At 52.1% G+C, this 20,306-nt stretch overlaps 1 protein-coding gene across 6 annotated transcripts in view; it reads right to left on the bottom strand.

The window, feature by feature from the left end:
* Positions 1 to 12,449: 12,449 nt before the first annotated feature.
* The window catches only part of KCNIP3 (potassium voltage-gated channel interacting protein 3), a 70,231-nt gene continuing 62,374 nt past the window's right edge, over positions 12,450 to 20,306 (bottom strand). For all 6 annotated transcript variants that reach the window (XM_084777868.1, XM_084777870.1, XM_084777871.1 and 3 more), the window contains 4 exons: positions 16,253 to 16,360; positions 15,819 to 15,923; positions 15,162 to 15,224; positions 12,450 to 14,337 (listed from right to left, as the gene is read on the bottom strand). In XM_084777868.1, coding sequence (XP_084633994.1) covers positions 14,290 to 14,337; positions 15,162 to 15,224; positions 15,819 to 15,923; positions 16,253 to 16,360 — 324 coding nt within the window. In that variant the 3' untranslated portion in view covers positions 12,450 to 14,289. The remainder of the gene's footprint in view (positions 14,338 to 15,161; positions 15,225 to 15,818; positions 15,924 to 16,252; positions 16,361 to 20,306) is intronic.

The raw sequence follows: 20,306 nt of genomic DNA, 5'->3' as shown, positions 1-20,306 counted from the left end.
ATCTAATCATCACCAGAAAGCACCCTGGTGGACAGTTAGTTTTGTTCTCTTCTATTGGCATACCAAGGAGAGGGCTGGCTCTATCTGTTGTATTCATGGAGAAAGCGTAAAGGCCAGGAGTGTTTTTGCCCATGGTGACCCCTGTGCCAATAAGGGGGCAGTTCAGCCCCTTAGTTAACTGTCCTGGCAGGTGTGAAGCTATTCTACATACAAAACCTTTGACTCGCATCCTTCTCTTCAGCTGAGCTTTGCCCCAGCAATCTCGTGGGGACAAAGGAAAAAGCTGACTGAAGCCTGTGCCAGCCAGCGGAGTTTGGGAAACGCGTCAGACTACCACATAGGAGATATTGGAACTGACATCATGGCGGCTCAATAACAGGCAGGGCCACACTGTGCTCGGGACTGCTTGGTTATGGGTGCTGCTTGCTTTCTATTTGAGAACCTAAACCTCATGTCAGGCAGGACCCGAAAGATGGACTTTGGGGAGTCACTGAGCCTTTTATTTGTAATTCCTCCCAGTGTGGCCACATTGGAGAAGTCTTGGTCTGCTCTTCACTGTTAACTTGTTTCTATAATTGACACAATCAGGACGGCTGGTGGCCAAGTCTAGCTTGTTAGGCCAGGGCTCAGGCTTCAACTCTAACAACTCCAGTACCAATTTCACCTACCTGCAGCAGCACCTTTAATCTTCACACGCCTTGTCTTAGAAGTCCAGTCAGCAGGCTTCTGGGTCTGAGTCCTCTGGCATATGACAACAGAAAGGGTACACAGAGAAAGGTCCAAGGTCAAGGTCCAAAGAGATCATCAGAGGCTTTAGTTGTCCTAGGAGGAAGTACAGGCCTTGTATTAGTTATATTTTCTCATAATTTTTTTCCTCACTGAGGCACTCTTTTTTTTTTCTTTTTTTTTTTGACACGGATGTTTTACAACCCTAGAAAAAGAACCTCAGGGTTTTCCTTGCTTCTTCATAGTCCATGATGGCAGCTGAGGTTATCCGTGCAGTAAAACCAAACTGATGCGATGGCAGCAGATTGTTCTGCCATGCTCTAGGTCTTTGAGCTGCACATCAAACCTGGGGCTGAGCCAGGCAAGGTAATGCACACCTGCGATCCCAGCACTCGGGAGGCAGAGGCAGGTGGCTCTCTTGAGTGTTCGAGGCCAGCCTGGTCTACAAAGTGAATCCAGGACAGCCAAGGCTACAGAAAAACCCTGTCTCAAAATAAATAAATAAGTAAATAAGTAAATAAATCTGAGGCTGACCACTCCATTTTGTTTAACCTGCTTGTGAGGTTGACAACATTATTCCTGGCTCTGTGATCATCAACAGTTCCAAAGTCTCAGGTATAGCCTGGCTTCATCCTCACAGTTAGGCACTGGACAATAGCCTCGGAGCATGCTGATTAAGAACCAACACTGGCAGCTGGGTGTGGTGGCACACACCTTTAATCCCAGCACTTGGGAGGCAGAGGCAGGTGGATCACTATGAGTTCGAGGCCAGCCTGGTCTACAAAGTGAGTCTAGGACAGCCAAGGCTACACAGAGAGACCCTGTCTTGAAAAACCAAAAACCAACCAAACAAAAAAGAACCAACACTGGTTTCTCTCTTTGGCACTGTGGTGCTCTTGACAATATCAGCCAGGACAGTCACGTGTTCCGTTCTGTTGTCATGGGAGAATGGCTGAAAGAGAAGGGAAGGTGGCTGCCTGGAGCGGTGGCTTAGTTTAAGAGCACCAGGTGCCCTTGCAGCAGAGCTGGGTTTGAGTTTCAGCATCTACATGGTGTCTCACGACTTGTAACTGCAGTTCTGGGGGCTCTGAGACTCTGTGTCCTCTACAGGTACCAGGCGTGCATGAAGACAAAACACCTGCCTACACAGAATAGAACAAAAATTTGCAAAGACAGAATAGGAGGGGGAAGCTTATCAAATTCCCCAGTTGCTCACCACTACAACAAAACAGCTGGCGTAAAACTTAAGGAGGGACACATTTTGAATCATAATTTGAGGGTACAGGTCATCATGGCAGGGAAAGTGGGGTGGCAGAGACTTGAGACACCGGGTTATGCTGTGTCAGCAATCAATAAGGGAAGAGGTGAATGCTGGTGCTCAACTTTCTTCTTCCTCTTCTTCTTCATCTTCTCCCCCTCCCCTTCCTCCCCCTCCCCCATCTTTTATGAAGCCCAGGGCCCTAGGTCACAGCACAGCCTCACCCTCAGTTATAGTGGGTCTAATCACCTTGCTTAACTAACGTGATCTTGATCATCCCTAACACACATGCCCAGGAATTTGTCTTCTGAGTGATTCTAGGTTTTGTCACACCGACTACTTGAACCTGATCTAAATGCACATGAGGTCATTGGAAGACACTGAGTCAGCTGAAGTGCCGTGGCCAGGCCCGCACTGGAGAAATTTGAAACAAGGGATGTCTGGGCAAGAGCAGAGCAGATAAGAGCGATGGGGCTGTGCTGTGTGGTGGAGAGGGCAAGTGTTGAGGAATGTCCAGGGGGAAGAAATGGCCGTCCTCAGTGACAAGACCAGAGCCTGAGACGGAAGGAGATGCCGCTCCGATTACTAGTTTTTTAGCTGATGGAGCCTCTGCCCTCGGGGGAAACACAGCTTCTGCAGGGGCGGTGGGTTCGAGAAAGGATAAGAAACGGTCCCAGTTTCGGATAGGCTTGCAGGTCTCATACCCGAGGGACACCTGAAGGCACTTCAGGATTGTGGTGAGAGACGGGAATCCATAGTGAGACATTTCAGCCTGCTAAAGATGCTAAGCCTAATTATAAAGGAAACCCATGGAGGTAGCTGAGACTGCGCTGTGAACAGAACCTCATAGAAACCTCCCGCTAAGTCTGGGCCCAAAAGATTCTGGAAATACACGCCGTGGAAGAGAAGGAAATATCTGCAAATCAATTATCAGACAAAAGTTTGTCTCCTAGCCAGGTGTGGTGGTGCATGCCTTTAATCCCAGTACTTGGGAGGCAGAGGCAGGCAGATCGCTGTTGAGTTCGAAGTCCAGAACAGCCAAGGCAACACAGAGAAACCCTGTGTCAAAAAACAAACAAACAACCCCAAACGACAATAAAAAAGCTTGTTTCTCCTAGCTGGGCATGGTGGTGCATGCCTTTAATCCCAGTACTTGGGAGGCAGAGACAGGCATATCTCTGTGAGTTCGAGGCCAGCCTGGTCCACAAAGTGAGTCCAGGACAACCAAGGCTACACAGAAAAACCCTGTCTGGGTAGGGGAAAAAAACCAACCCCAAAAAGCAAAACCAAGTCAAAAGGCTTGTCTCCTGACCATACAGAGAATTCTCAAAAGTCAGCAAGTGAATATACTCAAACTGAATGGATTATTAGGCAAAAGATTTATACAGATAATTTTACAAAAGAGGACCCACAGAAAATTAGGATAGAAAAGATATTAAAGCACAGACCATCATAAAAATGCAAAACATAAACACATATGTCACAGTACACCACTGTGCACCTACTGCACCTACTAAAGTGACCAAAAATCCTTTTCTCAAGTGTCCACAGGATTTAGAAGTGCTGGAACCCTTATGTGCTGGTGACTGTGTTATTAACTCATAAGAGAACTCTTGTTTGAGACAAGGTCTCCTTCCTGTAGCCCTGGCTGGCCTTAAACTCCCAGGGCTGAGGTTAAAGGGGCGCACTGGCACATCTTGCCCCATAGAGGGAGCACCTGCACCACCACCGCCGCCGCCGCCGCCGCTGCTGCCGCCTCTGGTGGCGTGACCTTGCCCTTTCTCTCCTGTGTGCCAACTATACTGAACGTTACCTTTGCTCTGTGCTCCTAGAAATAGGGACAATAACCCCAGGGGTGGAGAAAAAGCTCAGCAACGAAGAACCTTTGCTGATCCTGCAAAACTAGAGTTCAGGTTTACAACACATCAGAACTCCAGCTCCAGGATGTGGAATGCCGTCTGCTGGCCTCCCCAGGCACCAGCTCCCGTGTGCACATAAACATGCTTTAAATACTCTGCATTGTCTGTACCCCAAAAACAGCTTACTAGGAAGAGCCACCGCACTTGAATGAGGTGCCTGTGCTCTTGTCTAACTGTGACAAGGGCAGACACAGACCTTCCAAATTCCCGCCACTGCCTCAGGGATGATCAGATGAGTTGCTCATCCCTACTGTTAGTCAGAACAAAATGCCCGGTAAGCCCTGGGCCAGCGCCCCTCCATGCCCAGGCCTCCACTTGGCCCAAACCATCACACAGTCCTCGGCAAGGGAGTCTATAGCCTTTACATTAAGCCAGCCCTGTGTGCTCCTCTCAATTCTGTAAGCCACTCAAGCAAATTAACCAAATCCGAGGAGCAGATCAGGGAACCAGGGTCCTTCCCTCGGATGCATAAATAAAATGAGCGCGGGCTCACAGCTGGCACGTGAAGTCAGGAGGGGCTTCTTGGGAACCGTCCTCTGGTACTGTCTTCAGATTGTGTCCCTTTAAATCGGATGAGGACACCTACCCCCAGGTGATGTTCTCTTCTGCAAAGTCGCTTGTTTGTTTGCTATGTGAGAAGACCCCGCACCGACCAGATGCTGTGAACTCACAGCAGGAGAAACCTAATCAGAGTTGCTTTCTCATGATAGCTTCCGCCCCCCCCACCCCCTGCCCCTGCTCTCCCCCCCCCCCAGTCATAGCGTGCTGCCAAAAACATTCCATGAAGCCATTACTGCTTTTATATGAGACGAAAGTGGGTTAGAGAGAAGCAGCAAATGGCATCACATACAAATAAAACAAGAGAGCGGACAGAGAAACAAGCCTGAGACCAGCGGCACCCCTGGCCTCTGAGCCACATGTGTTCTACCCAGGAGAAACTTGTATTTATGATTAGGAAAGTTTGTAAACAAAGTCAGCGACTCCGGGCCTTCAAGACTTGGTTGGCTGACAGGAACTAAATGATGACCCGCTCTTTAGGGGCCGTATTTTTAGTTTCTGGATGTTTTACTGTATTTGGTGATTTTTCAAAACGAGGAAAAAGTGATGCCTCATGAGTGTGCTGTGCACAGAAGGGGAAGAGTAGGGAGGAGGGCTGGGCAGGGCTTCCCGGGGAGGGTGCTGAGGCAGATAGGCCCAGCTGTACGAGCAGCCTTGCAGCCTTGCAGCCTTGCAGCCTTGCAGCCTTGCCTCTGCAAGGTCCCAAATCTAGCTAGCCCCATGACCTGAAAATGACCTGACCGGGGATGTCTCAGCCTCGCCCTAGAACTCTGCCCAGGCTGCGCACACGGGCACACGTTTCAGGTGTGCAGCACTCGCTGCTCTGGTGTGTGCCTCTGCCACCCTGGCAGTCCTAGGCCCCTCCTACTTGTAAGGCATTCCACAAATGGAATATTTGGCCTGACCTTCCCCCTCTTCAGTTGGGCCACCGGAGTCTGGAAAGCACCCTGACCTTGACATTAGCAGCTGAAACATTTCCAGCTAAGAGGCTGGACACCCAGTTCCAACAGGCTGTGTCGGAGGGTGGGTTTAGGGAACACTTTCAAGGGCTTTTCTAAGTGAAAATTACAGACGCTGAGAGAGAGAGGCACTTAAAGTACAGTTTGAACGTTACCCCAGAGGGTGAGGCTCCCCCTTTCTCTCCTTCCCACCATGAGTCCCCCCTGGGACACAGTACCTCTTCCCTCATTGGGCCCGTGGACTGATGGAACGGCACCACCCACTACAGTGAGAGCATCCCCGGCAGCCTTCCAGCTCAGGGCTACCTGGGCCTCCTCAGCTATAAGTCTTCACGTGCTCATCCCTCAGCCAATCACAATGGTCCAGGAGGGTGCACAGATTAGCTCAGGCCTGACCTTGTTCTCTGCTGGAGGTGAGGGCTAGCCCTCAGCTCCCTGTTTAGTGCAGAGAGGAAAATGTGTGTGTGTGGGCCCAAGACTAGTGCGGCATCAGGAGACCTTCCCTTGTCCTCACTAGAGCGGCAGCCTACAGACTGGCCGAGTACACTGCAGCACTGTGGAGGGGGGTCACAGGATACACGTGCAGCGGCCAATTACCCTAGCTCAGGCTGACTCTAGCCCTCGGAATAGCTGTGGGTTTTGCCTTGACGGTTCTATGGTGTTCATAGTTGCTCAAAGGAGTTGAACAGAGGAGGCCCCGAGCAGAGAGGAAGTGAGGCTGGGGCAGGTGAGAAGGAAGGTGGGTTACAGGAAGAGGACCCAACAAAGGTGCCCATCCATTGCCTGGGAGCCCAGTCCGACGACTGACGCCCTCAGCAGGTCTGGCAGCAGGCAGGAAAAGGTGTGGGTTGGACGGTCCACTTACGGTACCCTCACCTCCAGGTAGGCCAGGTCTGCTCCGTGCTTGGCCTTGGTTAGATTCTGGCATGGTAAGAGTGGGGGTGGGGTGAGGTGAGGTAAGGAGCGTCCTCTACATCTTGGTCCTCCTCAGGCACAGGGTTACTTCCGGCCACGCTGCCTCTGGACCCACACCACCCACTTCCTTTGCGTGTTGGTGGGCCGCAGGCTGTCCTTCTGCACATACCTTTCATAACCAGCTGCTTTGGACAAATCCAAATGACTGAGGGCGTTTGCATGCCATACCCAGCAGTTTCCTCTCTGGGGATGGTTGGTCTTTGAGGTTTCCCTGGCGGGAGGGTAGAGCGCCCCCTGTGGCTGGCGGCAGAATCCAAGGGCCCAAGGCCTGAAGTGGCGATGGAAACACAGAGCCCCGGGCAAGATGGTAGGACCTAGGTCATGGAGGCCTTGTGTAGGCATCTTTATTTTTAACCTATTTTATTCCCTGTACATCTATCTACCTCCTTTCCAACTCCCCAACACTGGGCAGGAGTGGGGGGAGGGGGGAGAGAGAGGGGGGGTTAGAGGGGAAAAGGGGCGGAGTTCTCTTTAGCTACTTCCTTCTGGCGAGGGTGGTTGGTTTCCTTGGGTCAATCTTCATTTCGGGATATTTCCAACTTCTTGTCCAGCTGCAACAACAGCAACCAGGGGCAGCAGAGTGGGGGGAGCACCAGTGGTGGTCTTCTTTCCCAGAGCCACCCCCCACCCCCGCTCCTCGCCCCTCCTGGGCTCTGGCATTTATTCCCTCCCCCAGAGTCCTCAGAATTAAACTGTCTGCAGCTGGCTAAGAGCTCCTCTCGGAGCTCACATGGGGGCACATAGTTGGCCGTTGTGGACAGTCTGAATCAGCCCCATATCCCACACCTGGGACTGAAGCAAAACCATGTTTACATAAGATAAACTGAGTTTTTAAAGACACCAAAACTACTTTCCACTACAGTCTTAAGAGGTGGGTCTCAAAGCTCTGCCTAGTCAGTGGTCCTGTGCCTCCTGGACGTATCCTATAGGGGAAAGAGTTCCACAGTGCTCTAAACGTGAGCCACAAACACTTCCTATGCTGAGGGAGGCTCCACAGACTCTCACCTTGAACTAGTTACTCAAATTCTATTTATCTTGGTGTGTGTGTGTGTGTGTGTGTGTGTGTGTGTGTGTGTGTGTGTGTGTGTGTTGTATGTACCCACAGGCTTGTGGAGGCCAATGGTTGGCATCAGGTTTTCCTCTACTATTCTCCAGTGTGTGTGTGTGTGTGTGTGTGTGTGTGTGTGTGTGTGTGTTTTCCAGGAAAATTTGTAAATTGCATTCATTTCACTGATAGTCCGATTGCACAGAAAGGGTGAGATTGTTTCCCATATTTTACGCACAGGAAACTGGCACCATCAAATAAGTCAATGTTTGGGTCACAGAGTCACTGGGGAAGGGAAGTGATAACTCAGGCATTCAGCCTTCACATGCTGCCCTGGTGCCACCCAGCACGCCAGTCCTGTAGCTGCAATTAAACAAGCTTCATTCAAACAAGCCTCTGACGACTGAAGGAGTGGTACTATTGTTTTTAAAATTATCTGTATTACCAGTAGGCCCAGCTAGCGATCAATTAAGACACAGACACTTGTTATATTTTTAAATAGCCTTAGTTAACCTGGGGCAGGGCAGATATCAATCCTCTAAACTACTTCCCATAGTGGGGCAGGCATGGGATCCCTGTCTCAATCCCATGCCATCTACTTCTAGTAACTTCTATCAAGCTACCTCCCATCTATAGTGACATATACTTGCTCATGTTTTTCATCTGGGCCGGATTCTCCATCCATGCCGCCGGCCATGTGCTTCTCCTCTCTCCTCCTGGCAGTCTTTCTTCTTCCCAGAATTCCTCTCTCTCCTAGCCCCACCTATCTTCTGCCCTGACCAGGTGGGATGGCTTTTTATTAAACAAAAGGTGGGTCAGACAGCAAGCAGTAACTAGCATCAAAATACATCAGATTGTCCCCCCAACAGGTGCAATTTTAGGAACCTACATTCTGAGATTCACAAGCATTTAAACATTTACATTTTTTTTTCTTTGCAATATCACTCTAGTGAGACTCCTGAGTTACCATGGAGAAAGCAGGGTCCCGGTGCTCCTGTCACAGAGACACCTGAAGGGAGGGGACAGTCAGAACTAGACAACGTTACCTTTCCTAGGACTTACTTGACCCCTCTGGAAACACATACGTTTCCTACCATTGCCGACTTTTAGAACTGGATATGCTGAACAGCTGAGTATAAAACCACAACTCAGTTTGCATTACAAGATGTTCGTTCTTGGTGAAAGACAAGGACTATTTGAACAACCGTAAAGTGTCATTCAAGATGGATCCCTTTCACCCCCGGAAGTTATTGTTATGCAATTAAAGATTCCAAGCATGGAAGTGGCTGGGGAAACAGCTTTCGATGTGGGTGTTGGGACCCAAACCCGGCTTCATGCTAGCCTAGCAAGCCCTTTACCCACTGAGCCATTCCCCCTACCCCACCCCCACCCCACCCCCACCTCGCCCCGTGCCTGATCTTGTTTAGATATGGCTCTTGGGAAGACAGGTCTTCTCGAATGGTCCCTGACGAGTTTGTTCCCCTAATCTGTAGTCCAGGTGCTTTCCTCACCATCGGAATCACAGCCTTGGCCCTCCTCACCCACTTCCGGTGAGTTTCCTGGCCGCGGAGATCAGCACATTGACCCGGGTTTCCTCATGCTATGGCTTAGTGTGTGGACAGGTCTGGTGAATTAACTCAGCCCCCCCCCCCCTTTAGTTTACGCTTGGGAACCGCAGCTTGACGGCAGGAAGGGGGAACTGGGTCGGAAGGATGTAGACGCTCAGGCAGAGCAGAGCCCCAGCGATGGGACACACTGGAAGGCACCCAGGTCTGCAGCAGCTCTGTGGCTGTGTGGCCTCTCTGAATCTGAAGGCCCAAGGCTGGTCCTGGTGTTCCTGAAGGTCCCAAGTTACTGAACAAAGGTCAGACCCAAGAGTCCTGTGATGGATGGCATAAAGAACTCTGCCTCCCAGGGCAGGGTGGGGCGGGGTGAAGACGGGTGGGGGATGGGGGCGGGTGCAGATGTTTTATAGTTCAGGCCTGTGAGAAAGAAACTGCCTCTCAGCTCTTTGACACTCCTTCCTAGGGTACCCAGGGAACACCGTCTTCTTCCTGCCTCCTGGAGCTTATAAGGGCCCAGCTGGCAGGTATGAGGCGGGTTATCGTGATGTTTCCCACCCCTTGCAAAATTAAAAAAAGGCCAAGTGGTTATGTGTGTGAGAAGTTCTCTAATGAAACGGGCGGGACACAGCTATGGGTCCCTTTTCCCCAGCACCTATTTTGGTTTACTGTGGCTGCGTTTATGGGATGATTTCTTCATACACTCTATGCGTGGTGCTTTTTATTTTTTAAGCCCCGAGGAGGATGAGGCAGAAATAGGAACATGTCTTTGGGACTTTGAAGGAAATGACGGATGTTTCCTTTCCGTATCTTCCCCCTGGGACCTTGAGGCAGAGAAAATGAAAAGAGAAATGGCACTGTCTCCCTCTAGTGGTCAGTAGGGGACACAACATTAGAAAGTGCAAACCGATTGCAGGCTCCTCTGAGATATCCTGAGGTGACTCCTCTAAATGGCTGGCCGGCCATTTTTTTGGGAAGCAGTATGCCTGAGCCCCAGTGGGGAAAGAGGTGGGGCCTCACTTTCCTCATTCTGTGTTATCAAGGTAACAAGAGGCCTGTGTCACAGGCCGTGATGGGAGAGAGGATGCAGGTCAAGCCCCCAGTGGTCAGAGCTTAATCTGCCTCTTTTTGCTTTGATCAGATGCGGAGGTGGGTGGGACCAGGGGTGGGGCGTGTGGATATGATATCATTGGCTATGGCCTGATGGGTGTGGGCTGCTGCACCTTAGCAAGCCAGTCCCCACACGTGAGTGGAGTGACCAGGGAAACCGAAGACCGTCACAGATGTCCTTTGTCTGATGTCTTATAAGTGTGAGCTGTGCTTCTACAGAGTGGGGGAAATACATAAAAATGCCAGTGCACAGGAAGTGCAGATACATCTGCCACTGAGTTGGGAGGCCAGCCTGAGCTACACCGTGAGACCCTGCTTCAAAACAGACAGCCCTCAATTGTCAAAGTAGTGTGAATCAGGGATTTTTTTTTTCCAGGTAAGGAAATTGAGATTCAGTGATATACTCAGCATAAGTCAGAAAGTTCCAGAGCGGAAGCATGGGTCCTATGCCTTAGATGTCAAAGGCCTTTGAGGGCAAGGTTAAGAAATTATTGGGATTGGGGCCAGACATGGTGGCGCACGGCTGTAATCCTAGCACTCAGGAGGCAGAGGCAGGTGGATCTCTATGAGTTCGAAGCTAGCCTGGTCTACAAAGTGAGTCCAGGACAGCCAAGGCTACACAGAGACACCCTATCTTGAAAGAAAAAAGAAAGAGAGAAAGAAAAGTTACCGGGACTGTGGAGATATTTTCCTTTCCTACCTTCAGGGTTGCTTTGCAAGGACAAGCAGCTCTTCCTCAGTGGCCCACGCCTACCACCTTCTTGCCCACACTCTGTGCTGGTCAGTGAGTGGGGAGTGCTGCCCAGAGCTGGTTGAAGCAGCCTTGACATCTGTCCCAAGGGGCAGCCAATCCACAGGCTGATAAGAAACTGGGCGGAGGACAGCCCCACTGGGCAGGAAAGACAGTCTTTGTCTGTCTGTCTGAGACAGGTCTCATTGTATGGCACAGGCTGGCCCGGGTGTCAGTGTAGCCCAGGCTGTGCTCAAATTCCTCGGATTAACCCCGCCCCCCCCACCCCCCCCACCCCCGCCTCAGCATCTTAGGGGCTGAGATTACATGTGTGAGCTGGCACAGGCAGGAGGAGGTGTGGAGAGCAGTCGGTTCCTCTGGGGAGCGTGTCCTTCGGAGACAAAGAAGATCTTATTGGAGCAGGAAGGCACTGCTCATGACAGAGGGCAAGGTAGAGGGGAGCCACATTCCGTGGAAACAGCCTTTGGAGCTCCAGTATTCCAGTATACAGAACCCCACTGTCAGGTTGAATGCTCATGTAAGCCTGGCTCTGCCATACTTTTCTCTCTCCCTCCCTCCCCCTGCTCCCTCCTTTCCCCCTCCCCACCCCTCCCCCTCCCTCTGCCTGTTTCACAAGGGAAGAAAGCAAAGCACTGAGATTGTGTAACTTGTCCGGGTCGTACAGCCACCTGACTCCTTAGCCTTTGTCCCCATTGACTGTTACAGAGGAGTGCGGGGTGCTACTGGCTGCCCTGTGTGCTTAAGGCTACCTCAGGGACCCTTTGGGATCGCCTCACAGTCCTCCTCACCTTGTTCTTTCAACCAATCACCCATCCCCTGTCCAGTGGGGCCACTTGCAAGGTACCCCCTTGCATACCTTCCCATCACCTCCCTGCTCCGAGCATCTATCTGTTCAGCCACAACCACCACCTGCCCATCATCCACTAACTAGTGCTGCCCCCGCCCCCCCTGCCCCCCCCCACCCCCCCACCTCCCACCCAGCAGAAGGAACAAGTCCTCTCTCTGCTGTACTATATACATTACAAAGTCTCATGCAGACCAGGCTGGACTCAAACTGGCCACATAGCTGAGGATGCCCTAGATCCTTCTGCCACTCCCTCCTGAGTGCTGGGGTTACAAGCACGTGGTACCATGCCCAGTTTATGTGCACTACATATCAAACTCTGGGCTTTATGAATGCCAGGTATGCACGGTACCAAGTAAGCTACATTGCCATCTCTTTTCTGCTTTCCCACAAGACCTGCCTTTCCTTGCCAAAGGACACCCAGCAGTGACCTTCTGGAATCGGGAAGAAAAATGATCCACTGATGAAATATAAATGACATTTCAAAAAGCTGCCATGTCCCACAGTCTTATGTGCTCATGGCTCCAGCACTGGAGGATCAACTGAAGGTCCCCAGAGCCCATGGTGTACGCCATTTTTTCCCTCATGATGTCACACTGGGAGCCTGAGAGTTCCTGGGGGCATTTCCTTCCTCAAAGCTGTCTGTCATTGGTCACCAGCAAGCAACACGCAGGAACCATGGCTAAGAGCAGCAGAGAGGAAACAGCCGACTGGCCGTTCAGATAAAGCTGAGGAGAGTCAGTCTTCTTTGTCAAGTTTATTTTATTAAAATATATAGGACTGGATATTGGTGGGCACTGAGACAGGAACCACCCTCCCAGGCTGCTCCCAAGGGAGACGCTTCTGCCATGCAGACATGCGGCCAGTCCGTGTCCCTGCAAAGGGGACAGACCCCCTTCTGGTTGGACGTGCAGCCAGAGGCTAAGGGGTGGAGCAGGTTAGAGTGGTAGGCTTCTCCCATGGCCTCAGCTTCTCACAAGCACAAGGACCCCAATGGGAAGGTCAGGCTGGGGTAGCAGAGGTCCCTGAGCCAAGGGAAGGTGATGGTCTCTAGATGGGGTAAAGGGGGGGGGGGCCAGTCAGGATGGAGATGGAGTTCAGTGCAGCCCCGAGGGGGGATCCACCTGTGTATAGTCACCCTGTCTTTCCTCTTAAGGACCTGCCTTATCCCGGTGCTGGCCTTCTGGGGAACACGCATGGACTCTCAGAGCTGGGACTGAGCGGAGACTGGGCTGCAGTTGATGGAATGTATTTTGTGGGAATGTTCCTCCAGGGAACGTGCTGCCTGGGACACAATCCCTTCTGGGGGGGAGGCAGGAGCAGCTCTCTTTCTCTCTCTCCTCTGAGGGTCTGCCGACTTGTTTTCTGATCACAGGTCCCCAGCCCTCATGTCTAGCCCCAGCTTAGGCCTGACACAGACTCCGAACCCCAGGGTGCAGCCCCGGGAGAGCAGAGTCCTCAGGTTTTGTGCTTTAGAATGTTGGCGAGCTGGGCTGGGAAAGGTCTGTGAGGAGGCCCCAAGGCTCTGACGCACAGGATGGACTACCAAGCATCTTCCTCAGGCCACTGAGTCAGGGCTGTGGGGACCCAGACCTTCCCCAACCAGGGGACTCCTGCCTCCCCTTATGGGCGTGGCCTGAGCTCCTAGCGTGTTTGTGCTTTTTTTGTGTGTGTGGGTTGGGATGGACCTGTTGAAGGGCAGCCGCAGAGGTGTGGCTGATCCACTGTGCCAAGGACTTGGGTGGCAAGTAGCCAGGAAAGAAGAAGGAGATGCTCCCTACCAGGCCTCTCCCATTACAGTCCAGCTCCCTGGTGATCGGTCCCTGAGCCAGGTGACCTCTCCCTAGAACCGGAAGAGGACCTTGGAGAGGCCAGCCTGGTGCTGGGAGTTGGGAGAGCTCCACCCCCCACATTCCCATTGGCCAGCTGTCTTCACCTAGTGGTAGGGACACATTGTTTCCCTCATTTCCTCCAAAATGTCCTGCCCTGCTCTTAAAGGAGGGCATAGCCCAGTGGCACCTCACTACCTAAGCTCACCCCATAATAGGTGGCCTGGCACTGGGGTTCCAGGACCCCAGATGAGCATTAGCATGAAGCTGCAGGCTCAGCTTCTATCACCATTTCTCCTCTACTCAGACCCCTCTTGGCCCTGCAGGGTTTCTGGGAGCTTCCTAGGGGCATGGGTCCATGGGCAGGGAGTAGCCTGGTCTCCCAAGTGGTAGAAAAGACACAGGGGACCTTTGCTTTGTAGTCCAGGCCTTCATGGCCTCTGAGCTCCTTATGGGTAACATCTATCCAGGGCTGGCCACCCCAGAGGCAGCCTCATGTATTGGCCTGGGAATAGCTGGCGGTGCCTCCTGGCTGCCACTTCATTTGCTGAGCCAGAGGAAGTGTATGTGTGTGTGTGTGTGTGTGTGTGTGTGTGTGTGTGTGTGTGTGTGTGTGTATGTGTGTGTGTTGGAAGTAAACTCACTTTTTGAAAATATATTAGAAAAATGTTTCTCATAGAGGCTGCTCCTGGCAGGGTTGAGGCTTCTCTGGGCTGAGAAGCAATGGCCACCCAGGGTCCCCTCCCACAAGTCCTAGATGACGTTCTCAAACAGCTGCATGGAGCTCATGATGTTCTCGTCCTGTATAAAGAAAGGAGAGGCGGGTCAGGAGCTGGGAGCAGGGCTGTGGTATTCTCCAATCCCCACTCACTGCAGAGTCCTGTCAGAGACTATGTCTCACTGGGTAGATGGGGTACTGAGGAGCAGATTGGCTGGCCCTGGAGCCCAAGGGGCAAGGTACAGCCTGTCACCCTAGGGGTAGACTGCAGGGTCTGGCCATCACTGATGACCCCAAACCTCTGGGCTGCAAGTCAATCAGAGACCAGGAGTGAGCAAGAGGCAGGAGGCAGCGGAGTGTGTCCCTGTCCTCATGAACTCTGGGAGGAGGGGACAGTTCCCAGAAGTAGAGTCAGGGAGGCTCTGTCTGGGGGTCGGGGGGATGCTGGGCTAATCACCCTCCTGCTGACCCCATGTCTTCTCTCTGGAGATGTCATGAGCAGAGCTGAGAGAAGGTCTGGGGGTACGGACTGGGTGAGGGAGGTTAAGTTCAGGGGACATCAAGGAGATGGACTCAGGGAAGATGGGAGGTTCCCAGTGAGACCTGAGGACAGGTAATGGCATCCTCCATGTGCCCCAGCAGGAATAGAGCCTGGTGTGAGGAGGGAGGGAGGGAGGGGAAGAGAGAGAAACAGAGAGATAGGAACACACACACACACACACACACACACACACACACACACACTCACTCACAGAGAGAGAGAGACAGAGAGAGAGAGACACAGACACAGACACAGAGACAGGAGAGACAGAGACAGGAGAGACACACAGAGAGAGACAGACAAAGAGACAGATAGACACAGAGACAGCACAGACGGTCCCACGTCCAGTCTTCCAGTGCCACCTACCTTCTGACAAGTCTCCAGAAACTCATCAATGGTCACCACTCCATCCTGGTTCCTGTCCATTTTCTGCAACCCAAGCCACACCCAATGTGAGCCTGTCTCCCTTAGGGCCTTCCCTACTCCCGCCTGAGACACTGCTTGGGCGGAGGTGGGGGCCTCCTCCAATTCAACTGGTCCCTCTGTTTCCCCTCCTCCCCAGCCAATGTTACCCTTGGCATCTCCTCAGGTGGCCTGCTTAGTGGGCTCCGTTATGGCTGACCTTAGCTTAGCTTCTCTCTGTGCCTGTCTAATCCCTCCGCTTTGGGACAGAAGCCAGAGCTTACGAGGCCCAGGATGACACAGTTAAATGGAAACCACTGGTTCCTGCAGCCCCTTCAGAATGGAGGCAACTTCAACACTGCTCAGATAGGGTTCCAAATATGTCCTGAAAGGCACTAAAACACTGGTCTCTGGGTGAGTGTTGGCCACTTCTGCACCTAGGAGCCCAGAATACTTGATTTTCCACATAAGGCTCACTGGGTCTCATTCACTCCTCAAGAGACTCCGACCATGAGCCAGGGTGGGAGCCTAGTTGCACCTCTTTACTAGGCTGGGCTGAAGGCTCAGAGAGGGCAAGAGGCTCACTAGGGATCCCTTCCCAGAAGGCCAGGGCTCACACACCTGGAAGAACCTCTCCACGTGCTCCAGGGGCGCATCCTCCCGCAGGATGGGGTAGGTGTGACGGCCCATCATGTCGTAGATGGACTTCATGATAGCCAGCATCTCCTGGGGGACAGAGGGCTACGTGAGCCTGTGGCAGGGATGCCTCCAAGGACCCAAGCTGCCCTCAGGGCAGTGCTGAGTGAGTCTGAGGGGCCCACGGAGGGAGAGCTGCTGGCTTGTCTGCTATCCAATGACTCCCAAGAGAAACTGGAAACAGATTTATGCAGCTGTCTCCAAACCAAGCAGCTACAGAGACTGTTTCAGATAAAGATGTTCGGGCCAAACCAGCCATCTGTGGGGCTGTGTGGCAAGGTTGCAAGGCAGGACTGAGAATCACCAGGTTAGGGCGTCAGGAGATAGAGGAGGAGCAGGCTGTCCTGCCAACCCGGTACCTCTTTGGTGATGTAACCATCCTTGTTAATGTCATAGAGATTGAAGGCCCACTTGAGCTTCTCGTGGACCGTCCCTCGAAGCAGGATGGACAGCCCCACCACAAAGTCCTGCAGAGGAGAGCGAGGGTGAGGAGGAGCAGCCATGGATGGGGTTCCCTTTCCAGCCCACCATGTGACTCCCACTGAAAGTCACACTTCTTTAGATAAGGCTCTTTCTCCACAGTTGAGTGATAGATACGTCTATTCCAGTGGTCAGCACGTGGGGGTGTATGCATGTGTGAAGTTGTGTGCCCTTATGTGTATGAGCACATGCATAACTGCGCTTGTGTGCATGGCAATTCAGGTGTGTGTGTGTGTGTGTGTGTGTGTGTGTGTGTGTGTGTGTGGTAGTCAACACTAAGTCAGGCAAAGAGACTCAAGTGTTAGCTTTGCATCTTGTGGTCACTCTGTGCAATTCCAGTTTGGGGTGCTCTTTTCATACAGGGGCGCGCTCTCTTTCAGGCCACTAAACATCTGCATGTCAGAGGGCCTTCAATGCCTTCAGCTTAACAAGTTAAGTACACATATTCAGCGTCAGACCTGTGGGCTCCTGTCACCTGTGGGGTGTGACGGATGGCATGACCACATGTGACTGTTCACACAGCTGCTGTGCGTGAATTCCAGCTGTTAAAGCAGCTGGAAGAAAACACAATCTTCCCGCTGCTCCTGGAAGGTCTGAGAGGCAAGCCCTGTCCCCTCTGGCTATTCTGGGAGGCAGGGGACACCTGCAGAAGTGCCAATGGAGGCTGCAGGAGGACAGAGTAAATCCTCAAAGGACGCGGTCCCCATTCCCAGGAAGCCTGTCCCATGAGAAGGAGGGGCTACGGGAAACAGAAAGGCAATTTGGAAGGAACAGAACAGTCCAGAAGTAAAAACAAAACAAAACAAAAACAAGGAGGCCCAGAGGCTAGAACCTGGCACGCCTTACAATAAAAACAGGACACTGTTCAAAAGAGAAGAGAGAGAAACGCTCTGAGATCAGAAAGAGCTAACTAGTTGTTAGGGATCAAGAAGGAACAAAGGTTTGGAGGAGCTAGTGGGGCCTTCCTGGAAATGGGGCGGGAGGGGAGAGAGAGTGAGAGAGCGAGAGAGAGAGAGAGAGAGAGAGAGAGAGAGAGAGAGAGAGAGAGAGAGAGAGAGTGTGTGTGTGTGTGTGTACTCCCAGGGGACAGTGTGCTGGGGACAGAAACTTCAGGGAGAACCAGAGAAAATGCAGCAAAGTGAGTCAGAGAAATTGAGAAAGATTTCCCAAAAGGCAAAGCTAAGTTGCCAGGCCCCACCTCCAACCCCACCCCCCACCCCCCACCCGGGGACTAGCACAGTGTGTGAGATCAGCTATGGATGAAGCCACGGGCACAGGTCCTGGCGAGGCTTAGCAAACCTGACTGCCAAGAGAGTGTTTCCAGAGAGAAGCACAAAGCCAACTGGGAAAACCAATCAATGTCAATCATCCATCCATCAGTCATCCATCCTTGTCAATAAGGCCCCGCACACCTGATCAGAGTCACCTGTTGAACAGCAGCCCTGGAAGGAGGAGGCCTGAGAAACAATCTCCCTGAAAGCTCTAGCTTGTGCAGCCTGTGCAAGAGGGGAGGGCTGAGTGCAACTTCTGGTACCCAGAGGCTCAAAGGTCACCTCCCACATTCTCTTTCCAAGGAGCTGTTGGAAGATACATCCTTGAAAAGAGAGCAAAGCCAGGAAGAGGAAGCTAAGGGACCCCTCAGAATAAGGGAATTGACAAGAGGGTGAAGTGCAGTGGAGGTAGGGGTGTAGGAGGGGGTGGGGGTTGAGGAGAGGACTCGGGGTCCAAGGGGACCTAATAAAGCTGGGGATCACTCACTGAGTCACATGACGATCCTGCAGTCAGGTGGCAAGAGAAGGGTGGGAAAGATGTGTGTTCAGGGCGGCTCAAGACACCAGATCTGAACAGGATGGTCAGAAGAGGCATGGAAACACGTTACAAAAAGACTTGGAGCCTAACACTTTGGTGTGTGTGGGGGTGGGGTGGGGAGGTCACCTGGTTTTCCCAAGGTCTGCCCTGCCGGTCTACTGGTCTTGGAAGTCATGAAACCATTTCAAAGGAGAAACAAGGTAAGATTTCTTACACCCTTGAGCTTGGGAAATGACCACCAAAGTATGGGTGTGGTTTAGCCAAGCAAGGAAGATTCAAAGTCATCCCTGAAGTCATGATAACCAACCTCCACCCTGCATACGCCACAGGCTTTTCCCGTGGGAGGCTGAGAGGTGTGCTGTCTAGCTGGGGCGTGCTCTTTCTCAAGTAGACCACAAGAGGGCGACAGCACCCTCCTATCTTCTAGAAGCCTTGCGTTTGGCCACACAACCCACTGCTAACAGAGGACTGTCTGTCCTGCAATTCGCCACCTGAGGGCTTCATTTGTCACCGCGAGATTTCGCAAGTGACCATTACCAGTCTTAATTGCGGCACCCAGGGTTCCAAGTCAAGATCCCAAGAATAAACACAGAGAAGCTGCTGAGAGCTAAGGGTGACTATGGGTTACAGGCCAACCTGTGACGGCAGTGTTCACGCCATGTTAGGGAGGCCAGCCTGTGAGTCAGTAACACAGAAGCCATTATAGGATTAGGGTTGGTGGGTATCGTACAAAGAAGTGGCCCCACTCTCTAAATGAGTAGCTCCTCCAATGCCACTTCCAAGGAGTGTACCCAGGAGGTGCCCACAGTTACTGAGGCGTGTGGAAAGCAATGTGCCTCTCTGGTAAGATGAACTAGCTGAATTGAAAGGGGCCTTCGTGGCATGGACCATGCAGGCTCCTCCAAGTTCTGCCCTGTCCACTGCAGGTGGAAGGTGGGAGGGACCTGGGACGACATCCACTTGGCTCTGCTGGGGTTCAATACTTTTACTGTTTTTGTCGCTGCCATCCTCATGTTGTCAAGGGATGGGAAGTTGTAAAAAAAAAAATATTTTTTCCCCTGTAAGGTTCTGAGGCTCGGTGCTGAGATGTGCCCCTCCCTTCCTGCAGCAAGCTTCCCGGAGCAGAATGCCACAAGCAGGAAGTTCCTCAGAGAACTGAAGCCAAGGGGCTTCGTTTCACACACACACACACACACAGAAGGATGCAGAAGACTCTGGAAGATACCAGTGCTGGGTGGCCTGAGAAGGTGCCAGAGGCCCCATTTCAGCCACTGACATACCGTGCTTGCCAGACACATTACCTACCCCCAAACTCTCTCTACGTCATATGCAAAGGGCCCACAGGGTCAGCCTGTGATGATCCCAGGAGAGGGTAGGCAACATGAACTTCCTGGTCCATGCACACACAAAGGGGTCCTTGGAAACTGATGGAAGGGCTCATCGATGGATAAATTAGGCTCTCCCACGTGCTCATGGACACTTCTCATTAGATTCCATGTTTCTCCAAGAAGTCTCTGTGGCCTTAGGGGAGAACCCCAGGAGCTGTTTTTTGTTTTGTTTTGTTTTGTTTTTTAAAGATTTATTTATGTTTACAGTGTTCTGTGCATATGTATGCCTGCATGCCAGAAGAGGGCACCAGATCGCATTATAGATGGTTGTGAGCCACCATGTGGTTGCTGGGACTTGAACTCAGGACCTTTGGAAGAGCAAGCAGTGCTCTTAACCTCTGAGCCATCTCTCCAGCCCCCAGGAACTGGTTACAGGGGAAGCCTGGGGAGGTCACACGGTTCCCAGCTCTTTGTTCTTATTGTCTTTTCGGTGTGCAATGACTTTGGTGTTTCAGGTGTTAAATGGAAATGTGTGGCACCACCACCGTGTGTATACAGAGGAGATGGCTCTTCTGGTTGGGGCAGGGGCTGTGGTCACAGAACCAACCCCAGGCTCCCAGGCTCATCCAGTGTATCAGTGTGGCTGGGGCTGTGTAAAAATAACCCAGTGGCATTATTGACGAGTTATTCTTACCCCAGCCTGGCTGTCCATGGCCTTTCTGAGCTGTGTGCTTGCTAGACCGCTTCCCTGCTGGCCGCCCTTGGCCTTGGAAGCCAAGATAGGGCACTTATCGAT

The sequence above is a fragment of the Acomys minous genome (assembly GCF_964271855.1).
Source record: "Acomys minous genome assembly, chromosome: 3".
Taxonomy (NCBI): domain Eukaryota; kingdom Metazoa; phylum Chordata; class Mammalia; order Rodentia; family Muridae; genus Acomys; species Acomys minous.
Note: the sequence above shows the minus strand (reverse complement) of the source record. Positions and strands in the feature narration are given on the sequence as shown.